The sequence below is a fragment of the Procambarus clarkii genome, chromosome 35, assembly GCF_040958095.1.
Source record: "Procambarus clarkii isolate CNS0578487 chromosome 35, FALCON_Pclarkii_2.0, whole genome shotgun sequence".
Classification (NCBI taxonomy): Eukaryota; Metazoa; Arthropoda; class Malacostraca; order Decapoda; family Cambaridae; genus Procambarus; species Procambarus clarkii.
Genome location: NC_091184.1, coordinates 38,430,547 through 38,445,504, shown reverse-complemented (window position 1 = coordinate 38,445,504; position 14,958 = coordinate 38,430,547). Strand labels below are relative to the sequence as shown.

The window sequence follows — 14,958 nt, the reverse complement described above, 5'->3', positions numbered from 1 at the left end:
CTGGCCAGTAAGTGTTCCACCAACATGGTACAACCAGCCATACCTGGCCAGTAAGTGTTCCACCAACATGGTACAACCAGCCATACCTGGCCAGCAAGTGTTCCACCAACATGGTACAACCAGCCATACCTGGCCAGTAAGTGTTCCACCAACATGGTACAACCAGCCATACCTGGCCAGTAAGTGTTCCACCAACATGGTACAACCAGCCATACCTGGCCAGTAAGTGTTCCACCAACATGGTACAACCAGCCATACCTGGCCAGCAAGTGTTCCACCAAAACCTGGCCAGCAAGTGTTCCACCCATACCTGGCCAGTAAGTGTTCCATTAACATAGTATGAGGAATTTTTGCCTCTCAACAATCTCATCTCAACTCCTTATATAGAACATGAAATTAAATATTCATATAAAAATCCAATTGAATACTTGAATATTAAAACAATTAATTGTAAAGGATCAGAGCATATGTGGTTATGGAGTTTTGACTACAATGATTACGCAATGAAACCACCTAAAAAAAAATAATCAGGTATTAACTCTCACTATAACATTGTTATAGTGAGAAAATGTGTTATAATGAGAACAATCTGTTATAGTGAGAACAGATTGTGTTCTCACTATAACATTGTTATACTAAATTAAACAAAAATAGAATTCTACCTTAGGTGAAAGATTGGCGCGTAGCATCCGTGCTGTGGTCCACTCCCGGGGGGGTAGTCGCTCCTCTTATCCAGGAATACACACCATTCACACCTGCCGGGAGGCTCCGCATTAGTCTACAATGATTTACATCATTGAGTTTTCAGTTGCATATAGTCCTGGGGACCATTCAGGCTTGTTCGCATTTAGATTATAAGCAGCGAGGCGCTGGTTGAGCTCTTAGTAAGTTATAGTAAACAGGAGCACCACCACTTGTGTATACTAGGCTAATGCATTATCATAAAGATTTGAATTAATTAGGATAAATTGAACATATTTGATATCATTATTAATGTATTGTGTCACAGTTCAGTATTCAATTTACCAGGTATGGGGGGGTTAAGACCCCGTGTTATAAGAGGTGCTCTGTGGCACCACGACATGAGCCGGTCAGCCGAGCGGACAGCACGCTGGACTTGTGATCCTGTGGTCCCGGGTTCGATCCCAGGCGCCGGCGAGAAACAATGGGCAGAGTTTCTTTCACCCTATGCCCCTGTTAGCTAGCAGTAAATAGGTACCTGGGTGTTAGTCAGCTGTCACGGGCTGCTTCCTGGGGGTGGAGGCCTGGTCGAGGACCGGGCCGCGGGGACACTAAAAGCCCCGAAATCATCTCAAGATAACCAAGATAACAAGTGATTAATGGCATGCACAATAGTAGTAATTTGACGTCAAACCTATAAAAAACACGAAAAGCCACAAACTAACCTTTATTGCTTTAGTTGAGATCTGATGAGCGAGTCAACTGTGCTTTAGACGGATCAGTTGGTCACGTCTGTTGAAGGAGCACAATTAGTTCATGTCTGTAGCCAAGTGGCAACGTATTTGGCTACTATTTATTATGATTATACAACACTTACTAAACTCCTATTCAGAGGTAAGCGTCCTTAATACTTAGATTATCAAACAGTGCATAAAAGTCGGTAATTCTCAGAGGTGAAGTTGTGTGCACCTGCCCTCGGCTGAGCAACAACAAAGATGGCCTCCACACTCTCTACTCAACCGAGAGCTTAAGAGTAAGCTGCTTAATTTATTTGAATTGTTATTTTAGTAATAATATGCGTATTAACTCTAAAACACCTAAACACTAAGCTAAGGCATAATTTAACAAGTAATAATCAATATTACTAAAATAATCAAATGCGAATCATAAGTAGTGGTGTGGTAGCACTGCAGGCTGGAGCAGCCATGCAGGTCGTGTTCATGGCGCCCATAACAGACACTTTGGGGCCCCGCGTTTACTCTTCCTAAACTCCATATTAATAATGATTAATAACACTGTACTCTCGATATTTCTCACATGGTATATCTACCATTATAAAGCCAGTAAGTGTGCCGTCAACACGGTACTTAAGCAAAGTTATGTGATGAACCTGAGCAAAATGGGTAAAGTAAAATGAAAATTATTTTTTAGTTACCCAAAATAAAGCTGGAGATGAATTAGTAAACGAAGAAAGATAAAGCTGAGGGCGTTAGTCTGTGAGATTCCCTGTAATGATTGTAACAAAGTTTATTATGACCAAACAGGCAGAGAGCTTCAAACCCACATCAACCAACACAAGAGGTCTGTTAGTTGGGGCCAAGAAAGTTCAGCTTTATATAAACATGTGAGACCAATCATAAAATTATATGGGATAATTCTGGAATAATTAATCCCCAACACTGTGGCTTCAAATGAAAAATAATAGAATCTACTTTTATCAACAAAAACCCAGATTTTAATATCTTCTCAGGGCAGAGCATAGTTTCCAGATTTGGTGAGTGATTATGTAACAAGGAGGTTATTACACACGGAGTTCGTTCCACCGTCAGCCCTAGGCTATCTCCCCTCCATGTGAAAATAACTAAGACCTGCATCCACTATAACAAAAAATCACAGAAAATATGTTTATGTATTTATCATTTAGAACACGACACATGATAGAACAATCATTGGTGAACAATTTCATATTAAAATCATAACTATGTGACTATTTTGGGGGCCGCAAATATGACGTAATGGCCAGGATTTCCATAATCTAACAGTCTTGATATAAATATTTATAAAAAAATCCATTTATTATTAATTCTTTATGTTTCCTTTGGCAGTTAATAGAACAATCACTTACAAACAATTTGGTATAAAAATGCTACACATATGAGCATCATTGAATCCAATCAAGCAAAATTTTCAGCAAACTGACGAGAGGCGGTTGGCGGGCCGCTGGTGGTCGGGGGGGGGGGGGGGGCAGGCTGGCAGGCCTCCGGCCAGATTAGACCTCGGTCAAGACCAGGCTTCAGGCCAGGTCAGGCCAGGCCAAGCCAGCCTGGTCTCAGGTCATGCCAGGCCAATCCATGCGTCAGGCCAAGCTAGGCCAGGCCAAGCTAGGCCAGGCCAGGCCAGACGTACACTGCTAGCTTGAGTGTAAAGTGCCCACCCATCCTAGCCTCGCTGCAGGCGTTCATTATCATGGCATAGATTATTTCATGTCAACAATTATATACTGATACATCCAGCAAATAATAAAATGAAATAAAAAAGTTTATTAATATGAATAACGAATACACAAAGTAATGTACATATATACGTAGAGTATTATTGAGTACTAAATATTGACTGGTAGAGGCTAGCTGCCTCATAACTCCCTAATACAATCACCTCACCACTGATACCACCATTTATTATGAATTCTTCATTTTGACCACAGAATATGATAGAGTGATGTGTTACAAACAACTGGATTGGTTAAATATTCTCAGTTAATTTGGTGAAAAGCAGCCAGTGAGTGAAGCATCGAGGCAGCAGATCACTCTGGCCAGACCCGGGCCTGGCAACTTCCACCACTAACACCACCTGCCTCCCCTGACACAATTTTATCAACCCTCAACCCCATCTCCAATGGGTAAACTAAATATAACACTGTACAACTATTTACACTCAGATGAGTCATAGTTGATGACAGCCTCCTCCGACACTCGGTCTCAGTGACCGCTTGGACGAACAATCCTCGCTTAATCCAACATTTAGTATAGTCAAGACGATCAATGGTGCGGTGGCCATGGTACTGAGTACGTTTAGGGGTGATCCTGGAGTCATGGGTTCGAATCCTGGAAGCTTGCATAACAGTGGAAGCCTCTTAATACCTCCTTCAAAACCATCATGCTACGTACTTCACTCCAACTTGGAGCCAGACGGCTGCAACACTCCACCATGGTCGTCCCTCCTGCACTGTCCGAGAGCCCGACACGCCAGGTGCTCGTCCTACACCCGTGAACGACCCTTATTCTGCCGGCTGACCATTCAACTCCAGCTACACGCCAGCATGACGTCACCGTCGGTGAATATAACCAGTAGCCAGCGACTCAGTACTCACACAACTTGTACTCACCTAGTTGTGTTTGCGGGGGTTGAGCTCTGGCTCTTTGGTCTCTCTCTTTGTGGTTCTCTCTTGGGTCATACGTCTTCCCTCACTCGATATGTCGACTAGAACGTGTGATGGAGGAAGTACTGCACACTGTAAATAGTGTAGTCACCCTTTTTTTTTGCTAGTAATTGTGTCAAGCCAAGTTTTCAGGTTTTGTTACCATTATTTTTGTCTTATTATTAGGTAATTAATTATTAATGTCTCTTGTTTATTCACTGCACTTGTTCAGACCACAAAGAACGTAAGCAGTTTTAGCAAGTATCGCCATGTACGAAAATCATGAAATAATCAAATGGAAAAAATTAAAAAACAGGCAGAAAGAGAGAAATAAGGAGAGACAGGGAGGCAAGAAGACTATGTTGTTGTAAGTACCTTTCACGGCAGCAGTGTGTCCGGGTCCACTCTTGGTGGACATTCCTTCAAGGAGGGGCGGCGTGTGTCTGTGGGTGGCGACAGGCAGCATTGTTCCCACGGTCCAAGGCTGGCTGCTCCCTCATCCACCCTCACTCCAGGAAGCTGCTCTTTAGACGAGGCTGGATGATGGAAAGAATAGAACTTGAAAACACGAGAACTTTTACATAACAAAATGTTCCATATACAGACGATGAGTCACAATAACGTGGCTAAAGTACGATGACCAGACCACACACTAGAACTTGTCTGTCTCTATTTCCTCATCACAATCGACTTGAGAATGGTCCAGGACGGACCGAAACGTCGTCGTCCCTTCACCTTCTAGTGTGTGGTCTGGTCAAAATGTTCCATATTAATGTGAACATCCACTAGGGTAGTGAGGTGGGCGCGAACCTACGACCAAGGCAATGTCAAGCCTCATTGAACTGCCCGAGTGGATTTTTTCATTGATATATATCACATTAATGTGATTTCTGTGTTTCCATATTAATCTTAACATGAACAGTTAATAGTTTTCTAAGCATGCCAAGGTCGTTAGTGTTGCCTTTCATTATAACGACTTCGGTACCTTAGGTACGGAAGCTCTATAAACTTGAGCATTAATACCTGATGGCTGTTGCTCGCGGCGTCAATACGTGCTGGTCAGGTGTTGTCCACACCTGTATACCACACCCGACATTATACCACACCCGACATTATACCACACCCGACATTATACCACACCCGACATTATACCACACCCGGCATTATACCACACCCGACATTATACCACACCCGACATTATACCACACCCGGCATTATACCACGCCCGACATTATACCACACCCGGCATTATACCACACCCGACATTATACCACACCCGGCATTATACCACACCCGACATTATACCACACCTGACATTATACCACACCCGACATTATACCACACCCGGCATTATACGACACTTGGCATTATAACATACTCAACAACCAGCTGGATATGGTGAGGTAAAGACTTTTCTCTATACACAATCAATGTTGCATATGCATAAACGGAGATTGAACATCTGGTTGATTTCAAGACTCATTTCACCATGCAACACCCATGCAATAGTGCAACAGGAGGCGGTGGTGGGCGTCTAAGAGACTGCTTTTTCATTGTTTGGGATAGTATCCAGATATCATCCCTCCTGCCTGGGATAGTACACAGATATCATACCTCCTGCCTGGGATAGTACCCAGATATCATACCTCCTGCCTGGGATAGTACCCAGATATCATACCTCCTGCCTGGGATAGTACCCAGATATCATACCTCCTGCCTGGGATAGTACCCAGATATCATACCTCCTGCCTGGGATAGTACACAGATATCAGGCAGCGTCTCTGGGTCATGGAGTACCTTTGACTTAGGGTGACTGTGTGTCTGGGAGATATACAGAGCTCTACCATTACTTCTCCACCATTATTTCTTAGACCTATACTTTCTTCGTGTCCTTGTCTTCCTCCTTCGTCAACTCTTCAACAACACTGTGCTATTTGAGCCGGTGCTGGGGCTCTTTGTGATGGCTGTGCAAGTCTTTGCTGCCACCAACTTCGTCTCTGGACCTCTTGTCTTGCTCTGGTGTAAGTGATGTCTGGCCGGCTCGTCTCATTCTTGTTTTCCTGTGTTCTCCTTTCCTTCTCTTCTTCTCTTTGCTCCTCTGTCGCCTTTTATGCCTGCTAACATAATAATTCTACTTTATTCCTCTCTATATAGCCTCCTTTTCCTTCACCTCCCGCTCTTTTTTTTTATTTTTCCTTATCTTTCTTCACCTCCTCTCCCTACTTCTTTTCTTCTTCCCCATCCGATCATCCTTCTCTTGCCACTGTGACCAGTATTGCTCTTCCAAACTCCTCAGTCTTGTCTCTTCCCCACCCGATCTTCTTTCTTATGTCCACCTTTTCTTTCTCTTAATCCTTGCTATTTAGCAATACCTTCCCCTTAATTCCATCTTTAGGAGGAAAGGCTTCTCCCACAAGCAGTACTGGGAGGTGCAGGTGTCATAATCTCCCACAGTGGTGGAGCAGTACTGGGAGGTGCAGGTGTCATAATCTCCCACAGTGGTGGAGCAGTACTGGGAGGTGCAGGTGTCATAATCTCCCACAGTGGTGGAGCAGTACTGGGAGGTGCAGGTGTCATAATCTCCCACAGTGGTGGAGCAGTACTGGGAGGTGCAGGTGTCATAATCTCCCACAGTGGTGGAGCAGTACTGGGAGGTGCAGGTGTCATAATCTCCCACAGTGGTGGAGCAGTACTGGGAGGTGCAGGTGTCATAATCTCCCACAGTGGTGGAGCAGTACTGGGAGGTGCAGGTGTCATAATCTCCCACAGTGGTGGAGCAGTACTGGGAGGTGCAGGTGTCATAATCTCCCACAGTGGTGGAGCAGTACTGGGAGGTGCAGGTGTCATAATCTCCCACAGTGGTGGAGCAGTACTGGGAGGTGCAGGTGTACAACCAGTACGTGGTGGAGGGCAACGCGGCCGTGCTGCAGTGCAAGGTGCCTCCCTTCGTCAAGGACTTCGTCAGCATCACCTCCTGGACCCAAGGCCACACTAACTACTACCCTTCCCAGAACGCTGGTGAGTAACTCCAGAGACTGTGACAGTAGAGCCACTCCTGCCACTATTATTATATCACTTGACAATCCTGGTTGTTCAGGAACTCAGAAAGTAATCATAATAATGCCTAAAGAGCTTTAAGTCACTCATCAGATTTCTAATAAATTTACAAAATAGACTAATGATAAGGACTTCATGTGACTGGAGAATTGATCTAATATATGGAACTCCAGTAACAATTATTTACATTTTCAGTTCTAGGAAGTTTTTTGTCTCTTGGCAAATTTCATAACTCTAATTTGTATTGCTATTAACACTTAATTAACACAAGCAGCTCCATGTGCCCATACGGATCATGTTAGGCATCCTTTTCATTCCAAAGGATAAAGTTATACAGAATGAACTCTTACGGAATATATATTTAGACAGCTTTATGCTACTTGAAGAAAAAAGTGTTCATCCCTTTATCCCTTGAGGAACATAAAGCGGAGAGCACCTACCTCTGAAGGGGATAAGAGCCAGCATCCCTGTAAATGCTGATCTCCCAAGTGAACCAAGTAGTAGTGCTCATCCAACCCTGTAATGGGTGGTCAGATTGGCCTCAACAGTCACCCACGCGGCACTGACTCCCATTTGCTGGAGGATAGGAGGCCCTGCTAGGGGAGCAGTTAATCCTCCTTCCCTCTTCACTCCACACACATCTCCAAGGGAGCCCCCATCCCTCCCCATTCCCCCCAGGTAATCCACAAATCCCTCAAGGCAGGTGGCCACTAGGAGTCCACTGAAGCCGATGCAACACTCACATGCTGGGCGTCTGAAGGATTTATCGTTCAAAGGAAGTACACCAAAGTAAAGGGGGGTAGAAATAGCCTAAGCTACTCTATCCCTTTGAGATGTATTTCTTGCTTATCTCAATAAACATACTTGAACTTGAACCAAAGTAAAGTCATTTTGGGTAAAATGAACTGAAGACGAGTAAATTTAAGTAAGCAAACTCTAGTGCAATTAAAGTTAGAATGAAAATAAATCAGTATAGAGGAGGATTAAAATCTCAAGAGGAGTATAAAGAATTAAATTATTATTAGTGTAAGGTAAATTTATAGGAAGTTTTGCATCAGACAGTCCGAAAATGTGAGTGATATTATTAATGTAGATCACAGGAGATGTGTGTAATGCAGCGGGTGTAGATCACACGAAATGTCTGTGATGCTGCAAGTGCAGATCACAAGACATGTGTGTGGTGCTGCTAGCGCATGGAATAATGGCATCGATGTGAGGGAAAAGAAATTTCAGATAAATACAATAGATGAAAAGAACAGACGATAAAATCATTGGGGGAGAGAGAGGGAGAGAGAGAGAGAGAGAGAGAGAGAGAGAGAGAGAGAGAGAGAGAGAGAGAGAGAGAGAGAGAGAGAGAGAGAGAGAGAGAGAGAGAGAGAGAGAGAGAGAGAGAGAGAGAGAGGGAGAGAAAGGGAGGGAGACACAAGACCCCAGTCTGACCTCAACACTGGCGGCAGTAAATCAACAGTTTCCTCCCATCCATTACCAGGAGTCCTTCCTTTCTGAGACACTCCACGGCCACTACCTCTCTCTCTCTCTCTCTCTCTCTCTCTCTCTCTCTCTCTCTCTCTCTCTCTCTCTCTCTCTCTCTCTCTCTCTCTCTCTCTCTCTCTCTCGAACAAACTTTGATTAAGAGTCGATGACTGAGTTTCCCTCTCTCCTTACAGATGGTCGGATACAGATGGTGGCTACAGGGCAGCTGGTGGTACGAGATGTGCGGTCGTCAGACTCACAGCTGTCGTTCCGGTGCCGGGCCGTGCACACCCTCACCGGCGCCACGCACGAGTCTGCCAACGCTGCACGTATATACGTCACTGGTGAGTGTTGCTGTGTGCACAGGCTACGTACACAGAGACTTGTACCAGTAGACACAGAGGATACGTACACCGAGACTTGTACCAGTAGACACAGAGGATACGTACACATAGCGGATGATATACCGTGACCAATACAACGATACAGAAATTATCGGCGCATAATTTTTTTTATATTTAAGCAACCATATGGGAGTAAAGTGTACTAACAAGTTAGAAAACATGATAGATTATTCCTTAACTATGTGTGTGTGGCGGTAGATTAAGTAAGGTAAGTTAATCTAACCTACAGTAAACTAACCTGTCCTAAAATAAACCTAAGCTAACCTATCATATGGACATAACTGATCACTGGACACTGGATCCTACTACTGGACAAAACTGCCCACGTTCCCCCTAGTCAGAAACAACCCTACTCGACCAGCACGCACTTAAGTTACCTTGGCAAACTTAATAACTTACTGATCTAAGTTTCCAGGAGTGAGGAGGAAGCAAGGTAACTTTCAAGGAAAAAACACTAAACCATTACGACTATATAGCACTTGGAAGGGGATATGAGGACAAGGATTTGGAATGGGAACGAGGGAAGGAATTGTGCCCAACCACTTCGACGGTCGGGGATTGAACGCCGACCTGCAAGAAGAATGACAGTCACGCTACCGTCCAGTCCAAGTTCTTGGGCAGGAGTGAGAGGGGGGAAAACTGTCTAAGATATCTAAGATCAGTCAATCAAGTGAAGCAATAAAATCAAGTCATATGACATCAACACAAACAATTGTAATCCCCGTAATTGATTAATCCGAAACAAATGAACTTTAAATCGAAGAGTGACTTCCAACCACACCAACTCTATCATTAATAGAATAGGATTCCATTAAAATTGCAACCCAAAACATGTTCTGACCCAAAAACATTTACGACCCCAGAGCGCGAAAGTGTTTTAAATTAGGCTCGACTAAAATCAGGCCACACAGATTAATGAATCTGTATGGCCTGATATGATTCGTAGTATGATTAAAAAAAATATTGAATCCAACAACGAAGCAAACCTTAATCAGGTTTTATTAACTTTGTGATTAGCATCGTGAGATTGTTTCTCAGAAGTGAGCTCACGATTCTGCTGATGAGAAATGTGTTTATATATCCAATGTAATTTAATTCTTAGGACGACATGGATATCAGTTTGTTCACAGTCAGTTAGATTGAACATTTCGCGATAATGTGCTCATGTAAGATTATCCTTCGTTGAAAAAGAACTTATGTTATCCTAAGTTCTATTTGTTTGGTGTTTAGCGGCGGCAGCAAAGGCAGCTTCGGGTACGATGGTGCAGGCTGCGGCAGGCTGGGGCAGCTAGGAGCAGACTGCGGCAGCTAGAGGCAGACTGGGGTAGCCAGGGGCAGGCTGGGTCGTGAGGCTGAGACAGACCGGTGCAGGTTAAACCAGGATTAGGAAAGCTGAGGTAAGCTGAGCTAGACTCGAGCAACACCACGAAGACTGGGGGTAGCGCATGCAGGGTAGGACAGGCTGGACAGGCATCTGACAGACTTGAATAGGTTGAGGAATTCTGTAACATTCTGGAGTTGGCCGGGACTGGATCTGGCAGGCTTATACAGGCTCGATCAGGCTTGGGCAGAGTTAGGCAAGCTGTGGATCTCCGCAGGATAGAGATGTAGGCTGAATCAGGCTTCAGGTAGGTTGGACCAAACCGAGGCCGACTCTGCGTTTAATAACATCTTCGACCCATCTATCACTCCGTTAATTAAGCAGGTTGGAGCGAGGCTAGTAATATTACTTAATTCATCACGGGGTAATTAAGCTCTGCGCCTGCCTTACTAACAATCAATTACTTCAAATTGCCATTAATTAACATAATTAGACTGGATTATTCCATTAGTGAACTACAACACCCCTCCCCCTGGCGACACCAACAACACCTACCGTCTTCCTCTTCAAGACCAATTATTCCCACGGATTTGATGAATTTAAAGACAACAGCGTTCTTGAGAAATTAATTATCTCAAACGGCAGAAAACTTGTAGATTGTAAACTCGCAGGAGAGGGGAACTTTTGATCAAGATGATCAAGATGAAATACTTGGCAGAATGGGGAACTTTTTTTACCGAGATGTTGCACAATTTAAGTAATTACTGCTACGATTATTATTATTATTACTACACAGTAAACATGTGACATGGTTGTGTGGGACGTGTGCGTAGGAATACCTACCGCATAGGTTTGAATCCTCCTACGGATTTTATTATTATTATTATTATTGTTCTTACTCTTATTATTATTATTAACAACACACATAAATCACACTATCGTCATATATATCAATGAGAAAATCCAGCAGGGCTGTGAGGTGGCGCGATAGTGTGATTCACACTACCCACCACGAGAGTGAGAGCAAGACCAGAACACTACAGTGCCAACGGTGGTGTCAATGGCCAACACCGTGCCCACCGTCACGTGTTTCTGTCTGCCCCCCCCCCCCTCTCTGTCTTTCTGTCTGTCTAGGCCTGTCTCTCTGCCTGTTGCGTTTCTCAGACAAACATTCTCTCTTAAAGTATAAATAAAATATAATTTCGGTCAATTGAGATAGCTTTCATGTAATATTTGAAATGAGTGCATTAATGAAAGCTCTTCAGATACGAGGCCCGCAGAAAACACAGCCGGGGCAACAACATGCTCTTACCAACACAATGCTTCAAACGTTTATAGAGTGTGTGTCCGTAAAACTTGGACCTATCAAGGCAGGAGCTCAAACGCATTCAAGCTGTTGTGTACACCAGAGCCCTCCCAGAGTCCCTCACGGTATATACGATTAGGTGCTGTGAGGAGCGTAATACTTGACCCCATGTTGCCTTTGATGAAAATATTTGTCATTTAAGGTAAAAACTCTTTAAGCATTGATAGTTCACAAAGAGAAAGAGATTAAGAAAGACGGTGAGTGAGAGATACAGCAACAGAGTTGAAAAGAGAAGGAAGAAAAGCAGAGAAAGAAAAATTGGATACCATTGTTCCGCGATATCTTCCGTTCGGGGAAGTTGGCTGGGAAGCCTCAGAGGGACATTTAAGAGTTACCTTCATGTTGGACACACTAGAATAGGAAGAATATAGAAAAAAGGAAAAGTTTCTCATCTTTGTTATCTCTCTCTCTCTCTCTCTCTCTCTCCACTTTCCACCTAAAAGCAAATATTCATGACCCAGGCTATCATCAGAAATATGAATGGTCCTCGTCTTCCTACTACTCCCCCGTCAACCTTTCACCTCCACCTCCCACCACCTCCACCTCTCCTACCTCCATCTCCTCCTCTCCCACCTACTCTTACTCCATGGTTCCAAAGGTCTTGCGAGGTGCCTCGGCCCTGGACCTTCATATGCCCTTTCACCGCCCATGACACACCCACTTAGCCCTTATAATCCTACGTTATAAGAAACATATCAATGAGATTTTCCCTCAGAGTAGATTAGAGGTATGGTGCTGGGACTCATCCATGGGTAAGTGTTGGAGAGGAAGAGGATGGGAACGCAGGGGAGGCGAAAGGGCTATTTGAGAATCTTACCATTCACGGGGCAGCTGGATAGGAAAAAGCAAATTTTCAGATATTGCTCAGTCCTTCAGGAATTGTCTCCGTTATGGAGTTCTTTGATGTGCTGGAGCATTGTGTCCTATACCCTGATGCTGCCGCGCACACGCTCAAGCATACACATGTACGCGCACGCACATAACACACACACTCTTACACTTACACACACAGGGCCTGCGGCTGAGTGGACAGCGAATAGGATTCGTAATCCTAAGGACCGGGGATCGATCACCGGCCATGGTGGAAACAAATGGGCAGAGTTTGTTTCACCCTGATGCCCCTGTTCGCCAAGCAGTAAATAGGTACCTGGGAGTTAGACAGCTGTTACGGGCTGCTTCCTGTGTGTACGTACCTAGTTGTGCTTGCAGGGGTTGAGCTCTGGTTCTTTGGTCCCGCCTCTCAACTGTATTTCAACTAACAATTTCAAATGTGTGAAAAAAAAGTTGATTGATAGTTGAGAGGCGGGTCAAAAGAGCCAGAGCTCAACCCCCACAAGCACAACTAGGTGAATACCCTCACACTTAAACACACACACACACAAACAAGCACACACGCACATTTGAAATTCTGGGGATTGATATCACATAGAACCTATCCCCAGAAGTCTACATCAAAAGGATATCATCAGCGGCCTATGCTAGATTGGAAAACATAAGAACTGCCTTTAGAAACTTGTGTAAGGAATCATTCAGAACCTTGTATACCACTTTTGTCAGATCAATCCTGGAATATGCAGCTCCAGCCTGGAGTCCATACCTAGTTAAACACAAAACAAAGTTAGAGAGGATTCAGAGATATGCCACCAAACTAGTGCCAGAACTGAGAGGTATGAGTTACGAGGAAACGTTGCGGTAACTAAACCACATTTCCCTAGAAGACAGAAGAGTTAGGGGCGACATGATCACCACCTACAAAATTCTCAGAATTGACAGTGGACAAAGACAAACTATTTAGCATGGGTGGAATACGAACAAAAGGACAAAGATAAAAACTTAGTGGCCAAATGAGCCACAGAGACATTAGAAAGATTTTTGTTGTTGTGTATTATATAAACCGGGGACAGTCTGGGACAAAACTGTGACAGTTCCTCATGCCTTACAATAATTCTTGTGCATTTCGACTTTGTCTCAAGTAACAGTTCGACCTTTGGAGGAGGGCCTCGAGAAAAGCCTAATATTTATTTATTTATTTATTTATGCATATACAAGAATGTACATTGGGAATGTGAGGATACATAATATGGTAATTACAGTCTTGTAAAGCCACTAGTACGCGCAGCGTTTCGGGCAGAATCCTGGCTAAGAGATAAGGATGAAAAATTTGAATAATAGTAATTCATTGTTGGGGGACAGGTATCCAGAGTGCGTGTATTTATATATATATATATATATATATATATATATATATATATATATATATATATATATATATATATGTGTGTGTATATCACGAAATAAACACGTGATTAAAAATGTGACAATGTCAGACCACGGAGGAAAAATGAAACAGGAATTTCCTTAAGTACTTTCGTATATTAATACATCTTCAGAAGGAGTCTCCTTCTGAAGATGTATTAATATACGAAAGTACTTAAGGAAATTCCTGTTTCATTTTTCCTCCGTGGTCTGACATTGTCATATATATATATATATATATATATATATATATATATATATATATATATATATATATATATATATATATATATATATATATATATAATACACGCACTCTGGATACCTGTCCCCCAACAATGAATTACTATTATTCAAATTTTTCATCCTTATCTCTTTACACAACAAATTCATTTTTTTAAACTTTTTATAAAAAAAAAGTTTCTTCTAAAACTGTTTACTTTGTTATTATAGATCTGAGGACGAAGTCAGCCCCGCGGATACCAGAGATGGAGTCGGTTATACGGGTACAGCGGGGCACCACCGCCACGCTCCTGTGCCCTGCCCAGGGCAACCCCACGCCCACCATCACGTCCGTACTCTCACACGTCATCCCACCCTCACACGTCATCCCACACATCATCTTACCCAACCATTCCATATTATATCGCACCACATGCTTCCATATCATCACACCAATTCTTACCGTATTGTTCCACACCCACCTAAACTAGTCCATTCCAATCAAATCAATATCACTCATAATAAATCATACCATTCCATAGACAATGCTGTACCATCCAGTGTCATACCATACACCATCGCACATGGCATGCTGAGTGGGACAGTTTCTCATACCTTACAATAATTCTTGTTTATTTCGACTTTGTCTGAAGTAACAGTTCCCGTTTGTTGTCGGTGTCATGCTCCATGTTGTGGGCCTAACTCTTTTTGTTCTATAGTTCTTCTGTAAACAGCAATCTCATTCTTAATCTATTTCTTA

General features: G+C 43.3%; 1 protein-coding gene and 1 long non-coding RNA gene across 9 annotated transcripts in view; one reads left to right on the top strand and one right to left on the bottom strand.

The window, feature by feature from the left end:
- Nucleotides 1-14,958, top strand: part of LOC123768506 (cell adhesion molecule Dscam2) — a 125,103-nt gene that overhangs the window by 22,366 nt on the left and 87,779 nt on the right. For all 6 annotated transcript variants that reach the window (XR_011230493.1, XM_069336376.1, XM_069336374.1 and 3 more), the window contains exons 3-5: nucleotides 6,959-7,117; nucleotides 8,824-8,973; nucleotides 14,430-14,547. Coding sequence is in view for 5 of the 6 variants with exons in the window: in XM_069336376.1 (XP_069192477.1) it covers nucleotides 6,959-7,117; nucleotides 8,824-8,973; nucleotides 14,430-14,547 (427 nt within the window). In the remaining variant the exon portion in view is untranslated. The remainder of the gene's footprint in view (nucleotides 1-6,958; nucleotides 7,118-8,823; nucleotides 8,974-14,429; nucleotides 14,548-14,958) is intronic.
- Nucleotides 1-14,958, bottom strand: part of LOC123768507 (uncharacterized) — a 100,843-nt gene that overhangs the window by 82,517 nt on the left and 3,368 nt on the right. For all 3 annotated transcript variants that reach the window (XR_011230499.1, XR_011230498.1, XR_011230497.1), the window contains exons 2-5: nucleotides 4,475-4,635; nucleotides 4,067-4,192; nucleotides 1,407-1,473; nucleotides 663-755 (exon numbers count right to left, since the gene is read on the bottom strand). This is a non-coding gene — a long non-coding RNA (uncharacterized lncRNA). The remainder of the gene's footprint in view (nucleotides 1-662; nucleotides 756-1,406; nucleotides 1,474-4,066; nucleotides 4,193-4,474; nucleotides 4,636-14,958) is intronic.